Consider the following 23,286-nt stretch of genomic DNA (forward strand, 5'->3'; position numbering starts at 1 on the left):
TCCATGGGTAAGGTTTCTAGGAATAAATTATGTGCTTCTAAAATCTGCCATAATTTCTTTAGGCTCTTAAGGAGGCTGTCCAGGCACTATTCTAGTGATTATCATTAAACAAGAGCATTTGGGGCCTTTCCAGAAGTGTCAGGAAGTTCTCTTGGGATCCTTCACTGATGGGAGAGAATAGGTAATCTTATATCACATAATGGTTTCATTGTGGCTTCTGGAATCAGGCTCCTGGGATTGACTTCTGACCGTTTTATGAGCCCTGGCTTGCTGTGTGCAAAATACTCCATTTCCCTAAGCCTCAGTGTTTTCCCCTATAGAAGGGGGGAGCATAATATTGCTTATTTTATGAAATTTTGTGAGAATTAAAGGAGATAATATATATAATGCACTTGGCAGATGTTAAGTGATAAATGGAACACCTCTATTTGTAATTTAGTTCTATTTCCCTGGATAGTGAAGGGTGAGGGAGTCTGTGAGTGTCAAATTAGATAAGGACTGGTTTCCATTTACATTGTTGTGATAGCTCTATTTTCTCTGTGCTTGTTCATAATGTTCTCATTTAACGTGTAAATACGTTTTAATCCTGACATAGTGTGCTCCTGGTTTTATGACCAAATCTGTTGCTATGCTTGCCCATGGTTTTATTTTTTATATTTTAATAAGAATCCATTGGTTTATCCTTTTTATCAGATTCTTCTGAGAATCAGCCAGAGCTAAATAGCAACGCTTTGCTGAATACCCAAGACAATAAAGAAAGAAAGGAGCAGGGCCTTGGCAGGAAGATATGTTACCCATAGAAATATGAATAATAGACTCTGGACACAGGAAGTGGTGGGAGTGACATTCATACTAAAATAAACATGCTGATTAATTAAAATTTCACTCACCATGCTTTGCTTGCAGGCACTTCATTGTTAGTTTCACCAGCAGCCAAGCTGTATTGTCATTCTCTGATTTCTAGAGATTATTGTCTGAAATGTTTTATTGTAACTGAAAAAAAGCAGCTCCAGACTCACGAGCCACACCCTACCACATGACAATAAAAAAAACAAAAAACAAAAAACACACATTTGGTGGGTTCCAACAATCAGACATGTTTATACCATTTCAGCAGTAAACCAAACTCAGATGATTTACCTGTTTCAATTCCTAACCCCATATTCTCATGATGCTCAAATTTGATGGTATTTATGTGAGGTTTTCTGCTTAAGCAAGCTTTTTAAAGCTTTTTCAAAATTGTGAACTATAACACACATACAGAAAATTGCATAAGGCTTAATTGGAGAGCATAATGAGTAATTATAAAGAGAACGCCCAGAATGAGAAATAAAACCTGCTGCCCTTTGAATTCTCTACCTCACTGTGTCTCCTCCAGATGCCATTCCTTTCCTGTCTGCTTGAGGTGACCATGGCCCTGATTTTATAGTAACGCTTACTCTATGGTTTCCCCAAATACATATGCATCCCTAAAAATGTAGTTTATTTGGGGGTTTTGGGAACTTCATATGAATGTATCAGACAAAATGTATTATTTTTGTCTAGTTTCATTTATTTAATATTGTCTGTGGGAAATTTGGAATTGAACCAGAGTTTACTTAGTTTTGTTGCTGTAAAATATTCCAGTATATGAATATACCATGATTATCCATTCTACTCTCTTTGGACATTTGGCTTCTTTATACTTCAGGACAATTAAGAGCAATGATGTTATAGACATTCTTTTACATATATAGTATTCTGGTCCACATGGGCAAGAGACTTTATGAGTTCTATTCTAAGGGGTGAAATTGTAACATGATAAAGTATGCATTTTTTTTCAATTTTACTAGATAATTCCAAATTGTTTTCCAAAGTGGTTGTACCCATTTACACCCGACCAGCAGTGTAATGCAACTCACAATATTCACATTTTGGTCAATTTCATGGGTGTGTAATGGTATTTTATTGTGGTTTTAATTCACCTTTTCCTGATTACTAATGACATTGAACCCCTGTTATATGTTTAACAACAATCTGAATTTCCTTTTTTGTGAAGTTCAAATATTTTGCCCATTTCTTTACTGAGTTTTTTTCCCCTTTTTTCTTAATAGTATTTTTTTATTAAGTCTGGATACCAGTACTTTGGAGGTCCCCCCCCCAAGTTTTATTGAGATATAATTGAGAAATAAAATTGTAAGATATTTAAAGTGTACATTGTGATGATTTGATATGTGTATACATCGTGAAATTAGCATGTCCATCAACTCATATGTTTACCCTTTTTTTAAAAAAGATTTTATTCATTTGTTTGGGAGACAGAGAAAGAGCATGAGCAGAGGGAGGAGCAGAGGGAGAGGGAGAGGCGGACTCCCCACTGAGCATGGAGCCTCACTCGGGGCTCCATCCCAGGACCCTGGGATCATGACCTGAGCCGATGGCAGATGCTTAACCGACTGAGCCACCCAGGTGCCCCTACCTTTTGGGGTGGGGGGCAAAACATGTAAGTTCTACTTTCTTAGCAAATTTGAATTATATGATACGGTATTATCAATTATAGTCACCACGTTATACATTAGATGTTCAGACTTAATTCATCTTCTCTGAAAGTATGTGCCCTTTTACTAACTTCTTGAATTTCCTCCACCTCCCAGAAAAGTGGCAACCACTTTTCTACTCCGTTTTTATGAATTCTACTTTCTTTTTTAGATTCCCCATGTGAGTGATACCATGAAGAATTTGTCTTTCTCTGGCTTATTTCACTTAGCATATAGTGCCCTCCAGGTTTATCCATGTAGTTGCATGCAAGGCTGAATAATATTCCTATATGTGTGTGTATGTGTGTATGTGTGTGTACCGCATTTAAAAAATTCATTTATCTGTTGATGAATGCTTAAGTTTCCATATTTGGCTATTGTGAATAATGCTGCAATGAACGTGGGAGTGCAGGTACAAGCTACTTATTTCATTTCCTTTGGATGTATACCCAGAGTGGAATTGCTGGATCAGATGGTAGTTCTATTTTTAATTTTTTGAGGAATCTCCATACAATTTTCCACAGTGGCTGCACCAATTTTCTTTCTCACCAACAAGGGTTCCGTTTTCTCCATATCTTCACTAACGCTTGTTATCTCTTATCTTTTCGACAACAACCATTCTAACAGATGTGAGGTGATACTTCATTGGGGTTTTGACTTACATTTCCCTGACGATTAGTGACACTGAGCACATTTCATGTACCTGTTGGCCATCTGAATGCCTTCTTTGGAAAAATGTGTATTTAAGTCCTTTGCCCAGTTTTAAATTGGGTTATTTGTTTTTTGTTACTATTTTTATGGTATTGAGTTGTAGGAGTTCCTTATGTATTTTGAACATTAACCCCTTATCAGATATATAGTGTGCACATTTTCCTCCCATTCCATAGGTTGCCTTTTCATTTTGTTGTATGCAGAAGCTGTGCAGAAGCTTTTCAGTTTGATGCAGTCCCACTTATCTTTGCTTTTTTTTAAATTGAAATTCAATTAGCCAACGTATAGCACATCATTAGTTTCAGATGTAGTGTTCAATAATTTGTCAGTTGTGTATAACACCCAGTGCTCCTCACATCATCTTATCTTTGCTTTTATTACCTTTGCTTTTGGTGTCAAATCCAAAAAATCATTGCCAAGACCAATGTCAAGGATCATACCCATTATATTTTCTTTTAATTGTTTTACAATTTCGGGTCTTATATTCAAGTCTTTCACCTATTTTCAGGTGATTTTTTTGTGTATGGCATAGATAGGGGTTCAGTTCCATTCTTTTCCAGTTTTCCCAATTGGATACCAGTACTTTGGTATAACTTACAAACATTTTTTTCCATGCTGTGACTTGTATTTTCACTCTGTTATAATTATGTCTTTTAATGGACAAGAGTTCTTATTTTAATGTAGTCAAATTTACTAATTTCTTTCTTGAATATGCTTTTTTTGGTCTCATTTAAGAAGGAAATCTTTCCCTAACCCTAAGGTTATGAAGGTAGTCCATTATAGTATCTCCTAAAAGCTTTAGAAGAAAAATTTTTTCTTTCACATATAAGTCTATAATCTACCTGGAGCTGTGGCTCTTTGTATGGTCTGAGGTAGGGTGCAATTTCTTTTTGGGGGGAGGGTTCCATTTTTCATACAAGTAACGATATTGAGAGATAGGGACTCACTCATTGCTCTTTAGAATAACTTCTGTCAATAACAACAACAATAGCAACAACAATAATGAAAATTATAAAGAATGGGTATATACTCATTTAATTAAAATGTGGATATCTGTTCCCAGACTCTTTTGTACAATTGTTTATGTATTTATCTATTTCTGTACCAATATTATCTTAATTGATATAACTTTGTACATGCTTAAAATATTTACAGTAATTATAATATAAAAACATATTGAGGGTATTACAGGATAGTAAAAACTAGGTATCTCTTAGTCAAGTTTCATAATTATTAATGGTAAATTATTAATGGTTTGCATGGTCAGAATCCATGTAACATGTTTAAATGTAGTGAAGTCAAGAAGTCATTTTTAAGAGATGATGAATGATTCTGATAATCTGGGTCTAGTTTGAGAAGATATGTATAATAAAGAATCAAATGAGGAAGCAGTGGATCTTAACCAAGGGTGCAACATCAGAATAAGTTATGGAAGCCTTCAAAATTTACTTATGGTTGCTTAGTCCCCAGAAAGTCTAAGATATAGGCTAAGCATGTATACTTTGATGGAAAAATATTTGATTCCAATCATCATTCATGTTGATAATTATTCCAAAGAGTCAAAAGGTGATTTCAAGTGCCAGATCCACCACTTACTAGCCTATGGTCCTGGGATCAAGCCCCACATTGGGGCTCCCAGCTCAGCGGGGAGTCTGCTTCTCCCTCTCCCTCTGCCCCTCTCCCTGCTTGTGCTCTGTCTCTCTCTCTCTCAAATGAATAAATAAAAAAAAAAAGAGTTGTTGAAAGTATCTAAAAGAAGCGAATTATATAGAATTGTTTTACGACCTGCAAAACATTGTTTAAATAGAAGTATTTTCAGCTAGAGACCTATCAGGTTAGGGAAGGGCTAGGCAACAAGGGGTAGTAAATTTACTTAATACAAGGTATGAAGGCAAAATTTAAGAGATTTAGTGGCACGCTTTAAGTGACACCGAAAATGGTCTTTTGTGCTCCTTCAGGGATACTATCTTCTTGTGTCATTTGTCAGGTAACATAAATAGCAATGGGAGGAGAAGGCAATGATATTTCTTTAGCCTTAGTATCAAGTCAACCATACTACTGGGTCTCCCTAGTGCAACTCACTTGTAGGTTATGCCCACTTGATCTCCACTTAGTTTACTTGGTTATTATTTAATAGCCAAAGTGACTTGAACAGCAAATTGCAATGGAATAGCCTTGTCAAACAAAAGTTAGTCAGTGTAGTTAAAAATAATAACTAGCTGCATACCCAAAGAGGTCCCCAAGAGAGCCTCTTCATCCTAATAAAATGGCTCTTGTTCCTAAAGCTGATTGTTTAAATAAACACAAATTTCTGCTTAAAGCAAATGAAAGTACACTTGGGTGTCACATGTACCTATTGCTTTCAAATTTCTAACTTACACCGTAGATATCCACAATAAGACCACATCGTCTTAAGCAACCTAAATATATTTACCAAACTTCTGAATCTCCTGCGCTATCCTAGGTGCTGCTCATGTGCCAACAAACATCCTCTAACAATTGGACTTGGAACCAACAAGTTAAGAGGACAATAGGGGAAGGGAGGGAAAACTGAATGGGAAGAAATCAGAGAGGGAGCCAAACCATGAGAGACTCTTAACTCTGGGAAACAAACTGAGGGTTGCAGAAAGGGAGGTGGGAGGATGGGGTAACTGGGTGATGGGCATTAAGGAGGGCACGTGATGTGATGAGCACTGGGTGTTATGTGCAACTAATGAATCATTGAACATTATATCAAAAACTAATGATGTACTATTCATTGGATAATTGAATTTAAATTAAAAAAAGAATAATTCTTGAATATATTAATTATTATTCCAGCAACATGAACATTAGCTGAGATTTTAACACTTATCTTTGATTAATGTTAGCTCTTCCCTCAGCTAAAATATTTGTTCTTACTAAATGTTTAAAAATAACTGTTTTGAATGTATAAATTATGTATAACATAGGCAAAGAAAAGAAAGCAAAAAAATTCTAATAATTGTTGTATGCTACATGATTTGGCCAGATTAAGATTCTTTGTAATTCTTCCTGTCATGTGGTAGCGGGCCTTAACACAGCTAACGCTCTTGCTCACTTTCAAGGCTTCACTTAGATGTCTTCAAGAAGCTTCCTTCAGTCTGACTGAGTTAAGTACCTCCCAGAAAAGCGTAAATACATGTTTAGGGTTACCTTCACCCCTGCTGTATGTTAAAATGATACATTTCTGTACATATCTTCCATGAATTTAACATCTGTCAGGAGTAAAGGCAGTCTTGTTTTCTTACCAGCATCTTCCAGAGAATTGGGCACTATTTAGATTACTCAAATAATTAGTTGAATGGAACTGAACTGATTCTACTGTATGCTGAGAGCCACAGTTTCTAGTGTATTAGCTTACTTGATTATCACCTTGTTTTTCTTATTTGAGTGACTTCTTTGAAGACACTCTAGTAATGTTGAGGCACTTAGAGTATTATCATGGCTATTTAATTATAAATTATAATTTCATTCAAGCTGTGATTTTTACATTTTTAATACATTATTTATTTATATTCAGGTACAATCTTTCCCTTAAGAAAGTACTTATGGGGTGCCTGGGGGGCTCAGATGGTTAAGTGTCTGATTCTTGGTTTTGGTTCCAGTCATGATCTCAGGGTCGTGGGATCGAGCCCTGGGTTGGGCTCCGCACTTAGCGTGGAGTCTGCTTGTCCCTCTCCCTCTGCTCCTCCAACTGCTTTCACTCTTGCACTCGCTCTCGCTCTCTCTCAAAAGTAAAAAAAAAGTACTTAAATAGAAAAATAATATGTCCTTAAAAAAAAAGTCTAGTTGTATGGATGTGCTCAAGCTGAAAGCCATGTATACAATTTTTAAAACTTCCATTTGCCTGCTAGTGGGTAGTATTCAGTGTTTAAGTAGACACATTTTGGAGTTACCCAGATGTGGGATTAAATTCAGCTTTTGCAAATGACTAATTGTGATTTTGGGGGATGCTATGTAGTCTTTGTGAGCTGCAGCTTCCTTATCTAAAATAAGAGCACTATCTAACTTATGGCTTGTTGTGGGGTTCTAAGTGCTCACTTGGTAACTAACTATTAGCCTCTCTGAAATAATTCGTACCGCTAGTCATTGATGACAACGGATTTCTTTCCCCATGGCCCCTTTCCTTCATTCAGAATGAGGTTGTTTTATTGCTTTTGTTATTGTTGTTTGTCATTTTGTATTAGTACTTTTAATTGAATGTTTTCCAATTTCAAACCTTTTATTGGAAAGACAGATCACTGCCTTCCTTTTAATACTTACTAACTACTGATTTTCACTATTTCCTCAAACCTCAACACAATCTTCTGGCCTCTGTGATCCTATGCTCAGTATAGGCCATGTTACACCTGAATTCCACTTTGCATGCAGTCTGTTAGTTGGGGGCAATTTGCTTTCCTCTCCCCAACTTCATTCATACCCAAATATATTTCTAAATATCTTATTATGTTCCCAGTTTCAAAATGTCTTTTATATGACCTTTAAAAATATTGTCCATTTGGAAACTCAGGTGCATTCCCCTTGTTGGCTCCTCCATACCCCTGACTCCCCCAGTCTTCCTCAGTCTTCTGTTCCAGCCCAACTTGTTTCCCTTTGGTCATGCATTTTAGCATCTGCATCTTTCCCCAGTCTGTCCTTATGTATGGCACAGGCTTCTCTCTTACTTTGCTATACCATGTCTCTCCTGATTTTTCAAGATACCTCCTCTGAGAAGATCTGTTACAGGTAGAACATTTTACCTGCAAACAGTCCCTAACCAGGTATCTCCTTTCTATTAACTTATTCCTAGATTTACTTAAATGGAATCACATAATTTTGGAGCTTAAGTCTATCTTAAATATAAGATAGAAATTATTTAGCCTAAATATAGATACATCATATATAGTAGATATATCTATATAAGATACAGATATTTAGTCTAATTTCCTCATTTTGCAAATAAGAGAGCTGAGGCCCAGGGAGATCATTACAAGCATTGCATTTAAGTCTATTAAGATTACCTAGAAGGAATGCATGAACAGTAGTGTTTCAAAAGGAAATAAGCAATAAAACAAAACTAATGGAATGAGGGAAAATGCTTGATATGGGTGCTTACTCATTTCACTAATTTTTTTTAAAAGCTATAAAATACTAAAGCTCAAGATAAAAAAGAAAATTAAAAAGTAGGGGCCAAAACTACTAGCACAACTTGATTTAAAAAAAAAGAAAAAAAGAAAAACAAGTCATACTTTTTTTTTTTGGCCATTTGGGAAAATCACAATATTTTGCTTGATTACTTTTCCTCACTTTTCAACCAGTAATATGGATTGCATGAAAAATAAACAAAATAATTAAACTTTATGATTTCATTCCAATGCTTGCTGGCATAGAGGTATAAAAAACAATCCATGGATTTTGCAATCAAATAAATCTGCGTTTCAATTCCTATGGGTATCAGTTTACTCATTTGTAATATCATGAGTTAATGTAGAAATAAAAGCATCTGGTAACAGACCTTGAGTCAGACACATATTTTAATGCAACATTCCCAAGAGGCAATTTAATCAACAAATCTTTCTCTTCTATCTCCCTTAGGAGTATAAGACATAAATGCAAAGCCTGACATCAATACAGGTCTATAGATCAGTGACTTTGTCTCTGGGGGATATTTTGCGCATATCCAGTGAATCCATATGAGCAGGTTTCCCTGGAAGAAGTTCGAGCACTGCACAGATATAATAAGAATGACACAGTTTGAAATATTGTGAGAATTACCAAAATGCAACACAGAGACATGAAGTGAGCAAATGCTCTTGGAAAAATGGCACCAACAGACTTGCTCTACACAAGGTTGCCACAAAACTTTGATTTGTAAAAAAACACCATGTCTGTGAAGCACAATAAAGTGCAATAAAACAAGGTATGCTTCTTTATGACCTTCTGGAAAAGGCAACATTTTGTGGAATAGAAAAGGGGTGAGAATATCCAGCTAACAGTAAAGAAATAAAACTAATACCTATAATCAGATTACATTTTCAAGCAGAATTCTCTAATTCGGAAGGGAATTAGAGATACATATAATCCTAATGGCCATTTTCTCTCGACTTTTCTTCACTTCATTTCTTTCCACAGCCAAAATCAGAAAGAAGGTGAATGGTAATACCATGCCCTAATAATTTAACTTGGAAAGAGAGAAAAACAAAGTATTTCTAAAACTCAATCATAGGGTCAGCTCACTGTTAGTTTAGTAGCAATGGACAGACCTTGGCTTGATTCTTGCTCCACCTGTTACTCAGTGTGGGGTTCAAATTTTATAACTTGAACTTTGGTTTCCTCTTACGTGAAGTGGTCCTATTAGTCACGCATCCTCACAGGTACTTAAATATTTGACATAATACTTGGCACATGCTGAGTGTTTAAAACTTCTAGCTTTTATCATTTTACTCTAAATTTATAGAAACTACATCGTCATGATGCTCAACTAAAACAGTTGACTGATTTTTGTTCTTGGGTTTAAGAAAACCCAGTGGTTCCATAATTGGTATTTAGTGTGCACACTTATTTCTTCTTGAATCACTCTGGATCTGTTGTTGACCCTAGGCTTTCTTATTAGTTCATCAAATTCTATGGATAAAAAAGAATTTTATATTCAGTTCATTATTTATGTAAAGATAAGGAATCAGCGCCTCACAGCTGAGTGAGAATCTTAGAAATGGCCATCTCAACAAATGTGCTGACAAAGAAGCACCTATGTATTAAGGCTGTTCTCAAGTAGCAATTTGTTTCCATAGCACCTAAGTGGAGAAAGATAAAATTTCCCATTAGTCCCCCGAAGCAGAAAAACGTTTAAAATTCCAGGTTTGGGTAAGGAAAGATGATGATATTTTCCAATGTACGTTAAAAGTTGGTTTTAGAATTATTTTCTTTGTTCTGTTAACAGAAAGTCATTATTAGGTAGAATTTGAATTCATATGAACCTTCACCATGTGAAAAGTTTGATATTTGTTTGAATTACAGGACTAAACGTGCAAGTTTCTGAAATCGAAAATGTCATTTTTGCTTAGTTTAGAAGGGAAAATAAGATAGATAATGAAAAGAGCAAACATCTCCTTGGTAAATATGAACTTAGGAGGAGGAGTCCCCAAAAAGTTTCAAGATGCAAAGTCTTTATGATCATTAATGAGAAGGGAGGAAATTTAGTTATTATTTATTCATTTGTTTGTTTAAGAAATATTTTTTGAAAAACTTTTAAGTACCTGGCACTGTGGTAAATGCACTGGGGACAGAGTTGTATAAAATAGCCCCTGCCTCCAAGAAGCTTCAAGAAGCAGAGGAGGAAGACCACAGGGTAGAAAATGTTTCATTAACAAGCAGAAATAGGATGCTGTGGGAACATCATTGGGAGGGAAACCATGAGTCAAAAGAAAAAAGAAACAAACTGAAGAGAGACATAAAAGAGACTACTCAGAAAAAGCAAAACCAATTTTAATACAGAAAATGTCCATCTTTCTAAAATCAAACACATTTAATACTTTCATAATACACCAAAGTTATATCTTGTTCTTTAAAATATCTTTGCTCCAAATGATTCTGAGGCTCAATCACGATTACAGAATACATAAAATTAAGTATATTAACATGACACAACCACTTAGTACTCTATAAAGTACATTATTTATAAGACTCCACAAGGCACACAGTTGATACAAGTTAATATGGGCTATATGAATTGTTCTCAGTTTTCAGGTATTTAGCCCTGCTAGCCAGGGTGAACATTCTTTTAACAGTATACTTTGGTGTCCTTCTTTGAAGAATGGACATTGAAAAAGTTAAAAATGAGTTACTATGTAGGCACTGATGTATGGAAAATACACTTTGTGTTTTTATATATTGTAAGCTGGAAATGCCTTTTGAGTCACATATAGATTTATGCTAGAAAGCTCGACAAACACTGAACAGTCTGTAAAGAATGGAAAACCGCTGGACCAACAATTCAGATGAATATAATTCAACTATTTGCTGCAATACTGATTTGCTTGTTAAATTAATTGCTCTGAAATCCTTTGGTTGTCAGGTACCAAAATAGTTTTGAAGTTAGAGAACTGCTTTCCCACTTAATTCTTGTGGGTGGCCCAATTCCCCATGATATTCACAGCTGAGAAATATGTTTTATGCATTTTCATCTCAAGTGATAATCAGGAGCAAATTAAATCCTGTCTTAAATCTTAAAAGAAAAATGCAAACCACTCCTCAGTGACTTCAGACTGTAGGTCTGCAAGACATAGGCTTAGCTCCACATCTTGAATGCTGCTTTTGCATGCTGTCCCCTCTGTAACAGACTAAAATATGTCTATCATTACATCAGGATTGCCCAAAATAATGACCATCTAATCTAATCAACCCAGGATGGCCTAACCTAATGAGTTTCAGATGTAGTGCTTCTAAAGTCAGTCAATAGTAATACTCTAAAGAAACTTAATTCCAACAAATTGAATATAAAATTCTTCATATTATATGCAGAAGTTTACAAAAAGCACTTCAAGGATATCTGGTCAAAACTATTGCCCAGAAGATTCCAAAGCCCGTACATTTTGTCCCAGTGTAATTAGACAGCTACAATAAAAGCAGTAAAAAGCAAGACAAGCAAATCTTGGTCTTTCTTAAATGAGTACAACCTCATTCCCTTGGGGGAACAGGTAACAAAAGGATGTTGGAGATTGTGCTTGTTTTTAGACAGATGTCACCTGGGACCATATGCTTACAGGAGTTTCAGATTTTTTCATTATCATCATTGTTGATTTTCTTAAATGCGACTGGGCTTGCTTGTTTCAAAGACGTCTTGGAAACATCTGTGTGCATGGTGGACATGGCTATTGTCTCATAGTCATCATCCCGAGACCGGAAATCACAAAAGCTAAAGAAGAACTGCAAGTCTCTCTGGAAATTTTTGTTCAGAAATCCATAAAATATGGGGTTGACACAAGTGGATATCATTGCTGTAAGGTGGCACAGCAGGAATAATAGATTATGGTTACACGTTGCAATGATCTGATGATTCCAATCAAACACAGTGTTAAAGATGGTAAGGGGCAGCCAGCAGACCGCAAACGCCACCACAATGGACAAAAGCATGATGTTGATTCTTTTGGTTTCACTGGACCTGTACTTATTGTCTCTCACCTTGTCCATCATGTTGTTTCTCCTTTTTAAGCGTATGTATATCTACAGAGAAAGAGAGAGAGAAAAAAAAAGTTCAACTAGAACCACCAATTTAATGTGGAATTCTGTGGAAAGAAGGTTAAAATGGAAATGGTAGGGGGAAACATTTTCTTACCTTGAAGTAGCAAATAAATATAAAACAGAGTGGGCCAAAATACTGCAGCATCAAGAGGAGAGTTGTATAAGACAGCCTGTGGGAGTCCGATGGAAATTTATCAAAGCACACGTATTTGTCCTTGAACGCGTCAAGTGTTACATTCTGGAATGGCTCATCGGTCAATACTTGGTAGATGAGGAAAGGTAGAGAAGAAACCACAGCAAGGACCCAGATGACCGCAATACCTATGTAAGCGTGTCTGTTACTTGGTCGCCACCCTCGTGGGTTGATTATCAGCTGATGGCGCTCCACAGCAATGAGAACCAGAGAGAAAATGGACACGGTGATTGAAACGCATTGCACAAAAGGATTCAGTTTGCACATCGCCTCGCCAAAAACCCAGTGGTCCATTAATGTGTAGACAAATGTGAAGGGGAGACACATGATGGCAACAAGCAAGTCTGAGAAGGAAAGGTTCACAATCAGGATATTGGTAACATTTCTCATCTCCTTTTGTTTCAAGATGATTATAATCAAGGCCAGGTTTCCAGAGACCCCGAGAATTATTACAGCTCCATAAGCAAGAGCTAATGTAAATATCATGGCCAAGGGCAGATGACAATCATCGCTTTCAAAAGCCAAAAACTGGGAATTCTCTGAAAAATTACAGAAGATTGAATGATTTTCAACCTGGGAAAATAATGTTGAATTCATTTTGATTGGTTTGGTGATTATAGATTACTCTAGACAAATGGAAAATATGTTTCTTCAAAGCAGATCAAATGTTCAGCTTATTCTTAATTAATTCTCCATATTGCAATCCATTTATCAAAATTACTCTGAATTCTTCATTCCCTTGAACTGAACAATCTGTAAAGAGAAAATGACCAATGGCATTACTAATTTTATTGAGGGCAGTCAAAATGAATTCTGACTCATAGTACTGTTTTAAGTGAAGACCTTGAAATAAATAAACAAAGTGTAATCTGTATAAACATCTTTTTAAAGTAGCAGAACCACTGCAAACATTTTGAAAAAAAAAAACTCTTCTAATATTTTTAACTGGACTTGCAAATTTGTCTGTAAATTTAGCCTGTAAATTAGTAAGGTGTGCCTAAATCTCATGCCCAAAGTCTTATATATGTCTTATATAAACCACTGTCAACAGATTCCTAAACATTGTAAAAATATGAATGTGTAACAAAAAATTTAATGCACAGATTAACACATAAGATATGAAACAAAGAAAAACAACAACAATTTCCCTAATTCTTCCTCCTACTATAGAAATGAACTAATTCATTAAGTTGTACTAATAGCTCCACCATATACTGACCTGCTCTTTAAGGCAGACATTATTTAGCACAAGGATATTCAAAAGGGGATGATCAATAGAGTGAAACATCAAAAACCTTTGTCATATGAAGGACGGTGGAAGGGACAGATGACGTTTAATCCAGAAAAGGCTAGGAATGGTATAGATGTCTTCCCATATTTGAATGGGTAGCATGTGCCATAGGGAACCGGGCTTAGAATATTATATCTAACTATACAAGTTAGAAATAAGACCAAGGGAAATATAGTACAGTGTATATTACAAACAAAACAAAACAAATTTCACATCATTATGAGGAACAAAAGTTTAATCAAATGAAATCAACTGCTTGCAAAACTATGGGGTGCTCCATACACAAGAGTTTGCAGCTACTACATGAAAGCGTTTTGGGGAGCTCTTGCATTGTGTAGGAGACTTAAGTGGCTATAACTGAAGTCCCTTCTAACTTTAAGGATTTTATTAATATGTACAAGCTTTCAAAGGATTTCTAAGGTTTTATACATGTAAATATCCTTCCTCCCCACTAGACTGTATACTGATAAAATGCAGGGACCTACATTTTTGAGGTAATTTTGATCTTTCACAGCATTTTGTGATATAAAGACTCTTTTCTTACCAAAAAGAGAAATTACAGACAGTGGTTTTTTTAGAGATTAAAAGCTCCTTTGAAAAAAATCTGATTTCCTCCAGATTGCTAAATAAATATATGAGATTCAGGGTTTCTTATGTTAATTAACAGGCCATTGTGCCTGTGTTAAGGAAGGGTATTGCATTTATTTCTTTTTTATGGGAGAATAAAGAAAATCATGCAGATTGACTTCCATTTCAAAGGAGATAAGAAATTTAATGAACATTTGCCTTTTAAGTGGTACCTCTAATGAACCTTTCCTTGAGTGTTTTTGCTTTCTAGAATATCAGGTTTTTTTAATTATAAAACCACACCTTGGCTTGATAAAACTGAAGAATAAAAATAAAGGTTTCTAATATTCAGTGAGAATGGAGGAATTAAGACTAGGAATGATTTCAAGTGTGAACGTTTTTAGAAGTATAGCTCTCCCTTCCTCTGTGCAACAATCAATACACAATGGCTCGTGGACTCATGCAGCCATCACCCTTTATCTCTCAAGAATGCCAAAGGCAGGGGGCGCCTGGGTGGCTCAGTTGGTTAAGCGTCTGCCTTTGGCTCAGGTCATGATCCCGGGGTCCTGGGATCGAGTCCCGCATTGGGCTCCTTGCTCAGTGGGGAGTCTGCTTCCCCCTCTGCCTACCGCTCCCCTTGCTTGTGCTCTTTCTCTGTCTGACAAATAAATAAATAAAATCAAAAAAAAAAAAAAAAAAAGAATGCCAAAGGCAGAGAGAATAATCTCTGTCTCTTAGTGTCTGAGAACAAACCTTGAAGAAGTAATAATCTAACATTTCTTTGCAAATTCCTCACTGAAGAATTCAAGAAAATGTTTGCATCATACTTCATATGCACGTTGCTGTCAAGACATTCAACACGACTTACTAGTTAATTGTGAGTTTCTCTTCATTATTTAAAGTAAAACTAGCATGGTAGGAAAGTGCATGCTCTTTATCCTATGACTTCTCATGGCTCCCTGTCACTATGCACCACCAGATGAGTCAGTATCCTGGAATAAGACACTATGAGTACATTCCTCAGCCTGACACTTGAATACCTCTACATTTTGCTTCCCTTTGCCTTTCACTCTTTGCTCCAATAGCCCCATTGTGAATGCTCTGTTCCAGGTGGGCCAGTCTCTCCCCAGCCCACCAAGTACCCTCCAGCCTGTTTTAGTTTCTGCATTCATCTGTCTCTGCCATTGCTCTTGTTGGGTGTTCTGTCACATCACCAATTCAAATGCTACCCGTCTTTCAAAACACCATTTAGTGCACTTGAATCCTTAACTGGCTCCTTCCAATCATGATATAATCTTTTTAAGGTAGGTAGTGTATATACCTCATAGCGCCTTGCAAATACTAGATTTAGAACAAAAATGCGTTGACTGACACAGTAGGTGCACGGTTGGAATAGTAGGTTCTAACGCCAGTAACTGAATTCTGTCATAGTCCTTTTACATAAGGACTTTTACAAAAGGACTTCTTTTACCTAGTCCTTTTACATGCAAGATGGATGCCAATTACAATACTCATTTTATTAGGTCAGGAACATTAGGGGGAAATGTTCCATTTTTGTGTTTAAAAACCGAATTGTTTCTGAAAGAAAATTCATTCAGCCAATAAATATTTATTGAACACTCAGTTTGTGTCAGGCATGGTTTTAGGGGAGACAATGGTGACTTTCTCATTGAGTTTCCAGTCTTGTGAACAAAGAAAACCAAGAAAAAATAAATTGGTAAAAAGGATAGTATGCCAGATAATAGGTATTATACAGAAAAATAAAGCAAAGAAGGGGAGCTGGGGTGGTTGGGAGTTGCACTTTATTACTAGGTGGTGAGGAAGGCCTCTCCTTGCCTGAAAACATGGCATATGATCTAAGACCTGAAAGTGGTGAGTGAGGAAGCCATGTAGATATGTCAGGGACTGCATCCCATGTGGAAAGAATGAACGTAAAATCCTTCAGGCTGGAGTGTACCTGGTGTACCAAACAGCAATGAGAAGTGCAATAAATAAGAGACAGACTAGTAGAAAATTACTTAGAAAGGGTAAGCAGAAGAGGAATAGATTATGTAAGACCTTATTCCATGGGACAGTTTGACTTTTTCTCTGAGGAAGATGAGGAATCACTAGAGAGTCTTTGGTAAAGACATGTAGTTAGATGGCTTGTTTTAAATTATTACTTGAGCGGCTGTTTTCAACAGACTTAAGATAAGAAAGAGAAGAAATAGAGAGATTCATTAAGAGGCTAATACAATAATCCAGATTAGAGATAACGGAGGCATAGACCGAGGTGTCTACAGTAGAAAGGAAGAAAAATAGAAATTTTAAATCCATTGACTTATTTTGACAAAATTCAATCCATAATACAGTGTGTGGGCTACAAAGGCAGTTTCTTGCAGCGGGTTTTAGGTGAATACTGAAATTCAACTCTGATACCTTTGAAATTATATTTGATGGACATGCTCTGGTAAGGAATAGTGGTCTTTCCACTAAGTAGGCATTAACTTAGTTATACAGAAAATGTAAACTAATTTTTTTAAGTGTTTGCAAAGCCTCCTTTTCTAAGTGCATGTTCGGTAGTCATTCCAGTTTGGTAAAACAGTTCTGCATTGGATAACGTGTATTTTCAGCCTATCTTCGTATAACTTCAAAAAAGAATAGTTGTCAGAAAATAATACTGAGAAAGAATTTACATACATTATCTTTGCAAAAGAAAATAATTTGCTATTTACTATCCCAATAGTTAAAATAAGATATGCAACTACAGACATGGCAAAATTTAAGGTTGTTAAATCTCAATGTAGCTGTCATGAGCAATTAAGAGACAAAATAGAGAAACTACATACACCACCAGTTGGAAACTTGGCCCCCTTCCAAAGGGAAATTTCCTTCTCCTTTCCAATGAGAATGCTGGCCTTCCACTGCTTGCCGTTCTTAGTGCTGTTACTACCTGAAAATACAAGTTTCTGGTCATAGTCTACAGCAGATAAATTTTTTCATATCCTCAGAACTGGCCGTTCACCTTACTTGTTTTGGAAAAGAAATGCCAGCCTCGTTACATACAGCCTCCCAAAGTTACTGCTAGTTTATCTATGTGAGTTACATAATCCTCTGTTCCTTCCTCTTCTGGTTCAACAGACAGCTGCCTCAAAACGGTCAGGGAAGACTCAGAATGCAGTAGTCACCCACCGAAAAGCACTCCCGCTGTAGTCATAGGTGGGCAACTGGGCTGGATAGCTTTCTACTCTGTTCACCAGGGAAGCCCATTCTAGAGTCTTGCGACTGCCAGATACTGCTTCTCCGTTTCTGTCCAGGTAGAGACAGGCAAGCTCTGCACTCCCCCCCCCCCCCCCCGCCTGTGTGCCACCTAGCGGGTTATGCTTTTGCACAGGATCCAGGTAAGCATGGCAAATCTGAGCACTCTGGGAGAAAAAAAAAAAAAAAAGTAAAAAGAAATGTCAAAACACACTCCCTCTTTGCCTTCCCCTAGGCTTTTCTGTGCTCCAGCAGTTACCAAAGAATGAAATGGCATGGTTAAACCAAAATTCCTATTGGCTCGCTTACGTGCCCACCTTTTTCATATTGTGTAACTAGGTGAATTGCCCCCAATTTTCCTCATCCCTAACCTTCCCACACACACCCGTTTGCCACCCATCTATCAAGGAACATCTCTACCCGTGACGATGAGACTGGCAAACAAAACATCCAAACCCAAACCAACCCAAAATAAAAAAGAAGCAGAGCCCAAACTCAGTTCTCTGTGGACTAACATCAGTTCTTAAAACATTCGCCTCTCTCCAGTCTACCTGGAGACCAACGGAACACTCTTAAGCCACCTGTACCTCCAGTCCATGCCCAATCTCCTAATCCTGCCAGGTTCCATCATCGCTGTTCTAAAAGGAGCTAAAGAGTTCGATGATCGAAACTCGGAAATAAAAGGATAGGGCTCAGGGTGTCTACCAGGGCGCAGCGACAGACTGGAAGGGTCAGCACCGAGGGAGAGGGGCTCCATTCCAGCCCAGACGCGGGGAACCCACAAGTGTCCGGGGGACCGTGCCTGCGCTCGGGTCCGCGGCCCCCCGGGCAAGCCGGCGCCTCCGCCGGCTCCCCGCGGGACACGTGCGGCGCGAGGGGGACCCAGGTGGACCACCCGCCAAACCCACCATTCCCCAGACCATCCCAGAGACCGGTTCCTCCGCGCAAACTCCAGTGCGGCCGCCCGGGCAGCCAGCTCCAGAAAAACCCCAAAGATAAGCCAGGTCAGGGGGAGGACGGCCTTACGAGAACCTGAAAGGGGAGAACTCATATCCCGGTGCAGAAACCCTGGGGGAGCAGGGTGTGCGGATGCCGCCAACTCCCGGTTACTGACGTCGGCCCACACCTATAGGCAGGAGTCCCGGAGTTGTCCGATCATCTGCCGCACCTTGCGACCTGCCTGCACCGGGAGCCCAACTAAAAGGCTGATTGTGCCCCACCTCAGTTTCCCAGAGTCAATTTCGGGCACTCGCACGTTTTTTCTTCCTCAGTGAGAGATTTCTGAAAAAGTCCTTTAAAAGGTGTAAACTTGAAACTTACCCCTCTGTTGGATTCGTCTTTTTCGCCCGTTTATTAAAGCGGGAAGAATGGTAATGGAAGGGAGCAGAGAGGGGAAGAAAGATCCGTTGGTATCTCTCCTGCTCAAATCCTAAAGATTGATGAAGATAGGAAGAGACGCCCCCTTAAAGCCGAACTCCACCTCATCCCCGGATCACGTGACGGCGCCCCGCGAGTAGCGCCTGATTCTCCCCCCGCAGACACCTCAGCTTGGATATACACCTCGGGGGTGCGTTGCCTAGGAATTCTGGAAAGAAAAGCAATTAAACATATCCACACATTGTTAGACACACATACGTACGGTGCAGAGCAAAGTAAGCACTCATCCCCACACTCCTTGACTCCCGGGAAGGCGAGACAATTTTACGAGGCTTTTACAAAGTCAGAGTCACTGTGTTTTCCTTTGTTTGCAGGTCAGTGCCATCTTGTGGCCGAAGTTATAACCGGCTGAAAAGCTGGAGCGTCAGCCGAACTCAAGAATGAAAGGGATTGTTACTTAGGAGAAAAGGAAATGTGAAATACACCGCAGCAATGCCACTAATAGGTTTCTCGCTTTCTTTTGTGACGTTTGTATATTTCTCACACCAGTGCCGAAAAGGTTTTTCCCCATTTTAAAAGCGAACAAAGAGAAGACCTTAAAAAATAAAAAGTAGCAAATCTCGGATGAGATAGGCTGGCCCTGTAGTCCTTTCTTTCCACTGAGAAAATGCAGTCAGGTTTATTCCCGGTGCCTAGCGGCTTTCTTTAGGGTAGCACGACGAACTGAACATTTCCCTGGCGGTCAAAAAGAGTCAATGCCATTTCCTCGGTGCTTAGTCTACTGCTGTACTAAACGTTATGAAGAAAAGAATGGAATGTACACAAGAGTACATTGTGGCAAAACCATCATGGTGCCTGGTGATTCTGGATAATTACTGGTACACTGATCTTAGATGTTTTACATAGTTATGTTCCACTTTGAAAAACCAAAGTTGTGTATTTCACAAACACATGCACACAAAAATTATTTACTGGGGAGGATGAATACAACTTCTTCCAAATCAAGCTGCCAGAAAATAAAAAGTGTTCCTAATAAAGATATAGGACACTGCCTAAGATGTGCATAAAAGTTTTATTACACAACAACTATGATTGCATTCTGTCTTCAAACTAAAAACAAAACAAAATTCCAAGAAAAATGGAATGACCTGAACTTTACACTCTTAAAAAAATGTTTTCTTTTTCTGGCTATTAGGCAAAATAAACACTACTTAAAGTTCAGTATAAGTCATAGCTGGTTTATTTATATAGTGATGTAAACATCTCTGTTTTTTTTTTCAAGGAAATATTTCTAAAATATTTGTCATTAGACATATTTTTATACAGTTGAAAAGGGATTGTGATCAAGAATTAAAATATCGTGGTCATGTAATAAATGAACTATAATAATAGATGTGAGCATACATTTTACAAAATCCTACTACTGGTTAAACAGAGTAAAATGGCATATATATATTTTCTTTTTTAATTCTTTTTTTTTTTAAACCAAGGATGAAAATATAAAGCCTAGATTAGGAATTTCAGTTTTTTAAAGAGCAATAACTCTTTAGGTTTCTTGTTGTCTTCTGTCTACTCCATTCCCTAAAGTCACGTTCTGAGAAGCAAGTTTACCCCAAGGTTCTGATATCAGATTGGCTATTTTCAGTCTGATGCAAGAATTACAAATGAAATCATCTAATTTTCGTTGAAGAATACATTTTTATGTAAACATTTTTGCTATGTCAGCAAATACTTTGGAGTTGAAAATATAATCTGGATTCGTTAGACACTTTCCTTTCTGTATTTCCCCAGAATGCTAATAAAGTCATGTCTATAATAATGCTTAAACTACTGTGGCCCGTGTATTTTATCATTTTATTAACTGAATTGTTATAAAGTGTCCCCCATAAGGCAAATTTATAAAGCTGCGTTCTTGAAATACTAATATCAAATACCAATCTTTGAAAGATCATTGGTCTCAAAGACTTTTCTTTATGTCAAATTTTGTGATACAAAAAGAAGTTTTAAAATGCTCAACAAGAGCAACAAATTGTATAATTCTCAAGGAATATCATTTATTAAGTACTCTTCCGAAGTGTAAAATATAAATAAAATTTTAAAAAGTGTAAAATAAAAAAATTCAGCATAGTATAATTACCAAATACAACATAAGATCCTCTTATAATGTAATCTTATGGAAGGGATGACATAAAGTAATCTGAGTTCCTCAGAAGACACGTGTTAACTCTAAATTCCTCAAAAAATGTATTAAAGAGAATATATGTGTGAAATAAAGATAACTTCTTTTTCTACTCTTAAATGAACAGCCAGTTGCGTACTTTCTTATTTGGGATTCAAACTAGATAAAACCTCATCTTTGCTAGGGAGAGAGAACTTTTTCCATCTCATGTATTTCCTTCTGAAATTTCATTGCTGTCTGACCTATAAACCATGACTAGAAGAATTAAATTAATGACCTGTTCTCATGTTCTCTTGGGCAAGTCTTTTGTTCTGTCTTTAAACAGAAGAATAGGCTCTACTCATTAAATCTCTGTAGACCTTAGTTTTATCATCTAAAAAATGGTCTGGCCCTTTAAATTGCATGATTCAATGACTGCATAGATAAAAGTGTATCACTATACTTGCTGAGGGAATTCATCCATTGTAACTACTTTATTGGTCTCCTGATGAATTTCTGCTGCAAGGGTTAAAGATTCTAAAATGCTATTAGGCCTTGATAGAGGAAAGTTGTTATAAATTATGACTCAGAAAAATCTTGATAGGCATTAACACTACATGTGAAAACTAGAAAGTGGATGACATTGTAGGAGCAAATTCCATTGGGGTAAAACTTAATATGAACCACGTTGGTGAATCAGTTCATGTTCTACGCATTAATTAGGTGCCAGTTTTTCCTTCTTTCTGTAACTTACCTATTGCTTGTATTTGAATGGATGATGTCACAGAATATAGATTGCAACATTATTTTATGTACCACTGGGGAAGAAAGAAAATGCTTCCGGGCGCCTGGATGGCTCAGTTGGTTAAGCGACTGCTTTCGGCTCAGGTCATGATCCTGGAGTCGTGGGATGGAGTCCCGCATCGGGCTCCCTGCTCAGCGGGGAGTCTGCTTCTCCCTCTGACCCTCCTCCCTCTCATGCTCTCTGTCTCTCATTCTCTCTCTCTCAAATAAATAAATAAAATCTTAAAAAAAAAAAAGAAAATGCTTCCAGTAAAGCAATGACACACAATCAATTGCAAATGAATCTCAAAGTTAGAGTACTAAAATATTTTTTAAAATCCTCAACTTTTTTTTTTAAAGAATCTACTTCTTTTTTAAAATTTTTATTTATTTGACAGAGAGAGAGTGAGAGAGGGAACACAAGCAGGGGGGAGTGGGAGAGGGAGAAGCACTCTTCCCGAGGAGCAGGGAACCCAATGCGGGGCTCGATGCGGAGCTCGATGCGGGGCTCGATGCGGGGCTCCCTGTGGGGCTCCCTGTGGGGCTCGATGCGGGGCTCCCTGTGGGGCTCCCTGTGGGGCTCGATGCGGGGCTCCCTGTGGGGCTCCCTGCGGGGCTCCCTGCGGGGCTCGATCCCAGGACCGTGGGATCATGACCTGAGCAGAAGGCAGACGCTTAACGACTGAGCCACCCAGGCACCCCTTAAAATCCTCATCTTAGAACAAATGAAGTATAGGAGGCAAAGAGTTTTGACTAAATTGATTAGTACAATCAAATGGTCAATATAATCACTTAATTCAATTGCCTTGAGAATTAACTCGCAGAAAGAAGTAACAATTAATTTAGTTAAAATGTTAGTATACAAGTATGTAGGCAAACAATTCAATTACCTTCTTTGTGTAGAGAAGCTAAGAAATATTTATGGATTTGTTCTTTTCTTGATTTGAACCGGGAATGCACTTCAAGAAAGTTCTCATTTTGTTACATAAACTACAAATTCAGAGCATTTGTTTTAAAACTGTCAGAATAAGACTCTAGAGGATTAGGGTCTTAAAATTATTTAGTAAATATCCAAACATTCTCCTGCAGATCCCACCTTGTCCAACACGCTTTAGACATTCAACAAAAGTGCAATGTTATTTTACACAAGTGTCACATTGTGCATTTATTACATGGTATAATGAACAGAGCTTTGCCATTGTTACTATTATTG

The 23,286-nt window shown here is 37.5% G+C and overlaps 3 protein-coding genes across 26 annotated transcripts in view; 1 reads left to right on the forward strand and 2 right to left on the reverse strand.

Annotated features, from left to right (window-relative positions):
• The window catches only part of LOC144381391 (uncharacterized), an 89,632-nt gene that overhangs the window by 57,794 nt on the left and 8,552 nt on the right, over positions 1–23,286 (reverse strand). For 6 of the 9 annotated variants that reach the window (XR_013446553.1, XR_013446552.1, XR_013446550.1 and 3 more), the window contains exon 1: positions 891–1,195. The exons of the other annotated variants lie outside the window; for them this stretch is intronic. Coding sequence is in view for 1 of the 6 variants with exons in the window: in XM_078069390.1 (XP_077925516.1) it covers positions 891–893 (3 nt within the window). In the remaining 5 variants the exon portion in view is untranslated. Of the gene's footprint in view, positions 1–890; positions 1,196–23,286 lie in introns of those variants that run through there. 9 annotated transcript variants of the gene reach the window in all.
• NPY5R (neuropeptide Y receptor Y5) overlaps positions 1–23,286 on the forward strand; it is a 40,657-nt gene that overhangs the window by 2,022 nt on the left and 15,349 nt on the right. For 5 of the 16 annotated variants that reach the window (XR_004924882.2, XR_004924892.2, XR_004924887.2 and 2 more), the window contains one exon: positions 19,507–20,959. The exons of 1 other annotated variant lie outside the window; for it this stretch is intronic. The gene's annotated coding sequence lies outside the window, so the exon portion shown is untranslated. Of the gene's footprint in view, positions 1–62; positions 182–693; positions 963–2,297; positions 2,483–8,822; positions 9,477–15,319; positions 15,396–17,638; positions 17,899–19,506; positions 20,960–23,286 lie in introns of those variants that run through there. 10 more of the 16 variants (XR_013446543.1, XR_013446548.1, XR_004924883.2 and 7 more) reach the window with 8 other exon arrangements.
• On the reverse strand, positions 10,697–19,437 carry NPY1R (neuropeptide Y receptor Y1). The gene is made up of 5 exons (XM_036116584.2): positions 19,395–19,437; positions 19,076–19,184; positions 17,347–17,450; positions 12,562–13,413; positions 10,697–12,449 (listed from the first exon to the last, which is right to left on the reverse strand). The coding sequence occupies exons 4-5, from the start codon at positions 13,255–13,257 to the stop codon at positions 11,997–11,999; spliced, it is 1,149 nt and encodes a 382-aa protein (XP_035972477.1). The 5' UTR covers positions 13,258–13,413; positions 17,347–17,450; positions 19,076–19,184; positions 19,395–19,437; the 3' UTR covers positions 10,697–11,996.

This window comes from Halichoerus grypus, chromosome 3 (assembly GCF_964656455.1).
Source record: "Halichoerus grypus chromosome 3, mHalGry1.hap1.1, whole genome shotgun sequence".
Classification (NCBI taxonomy): domain Eukaryota; kingdom Metazoa; phylum Chordata; class Mammalia; order Carnivora; family Phocidae; genus Halichoerus; species Halichoerus grypus.

Excerpts from the sequence above, each read along its gene's own strand:
- NPY1R (XM_036116584.2), bottom strand. The coding sequence starts at position 13,257 with ATGAATTCAACATTATTTTCCCAGGTTGAAAATCATTCAATCTTCTGT. Across the intron at positions 12,450-12,561 it reads TATTTATTTGCTACTTCAAG|ATATACATACGCTTAAAAAG; the intron begins GTAAGAAAATGT and ends CTTTCTCTGTAG.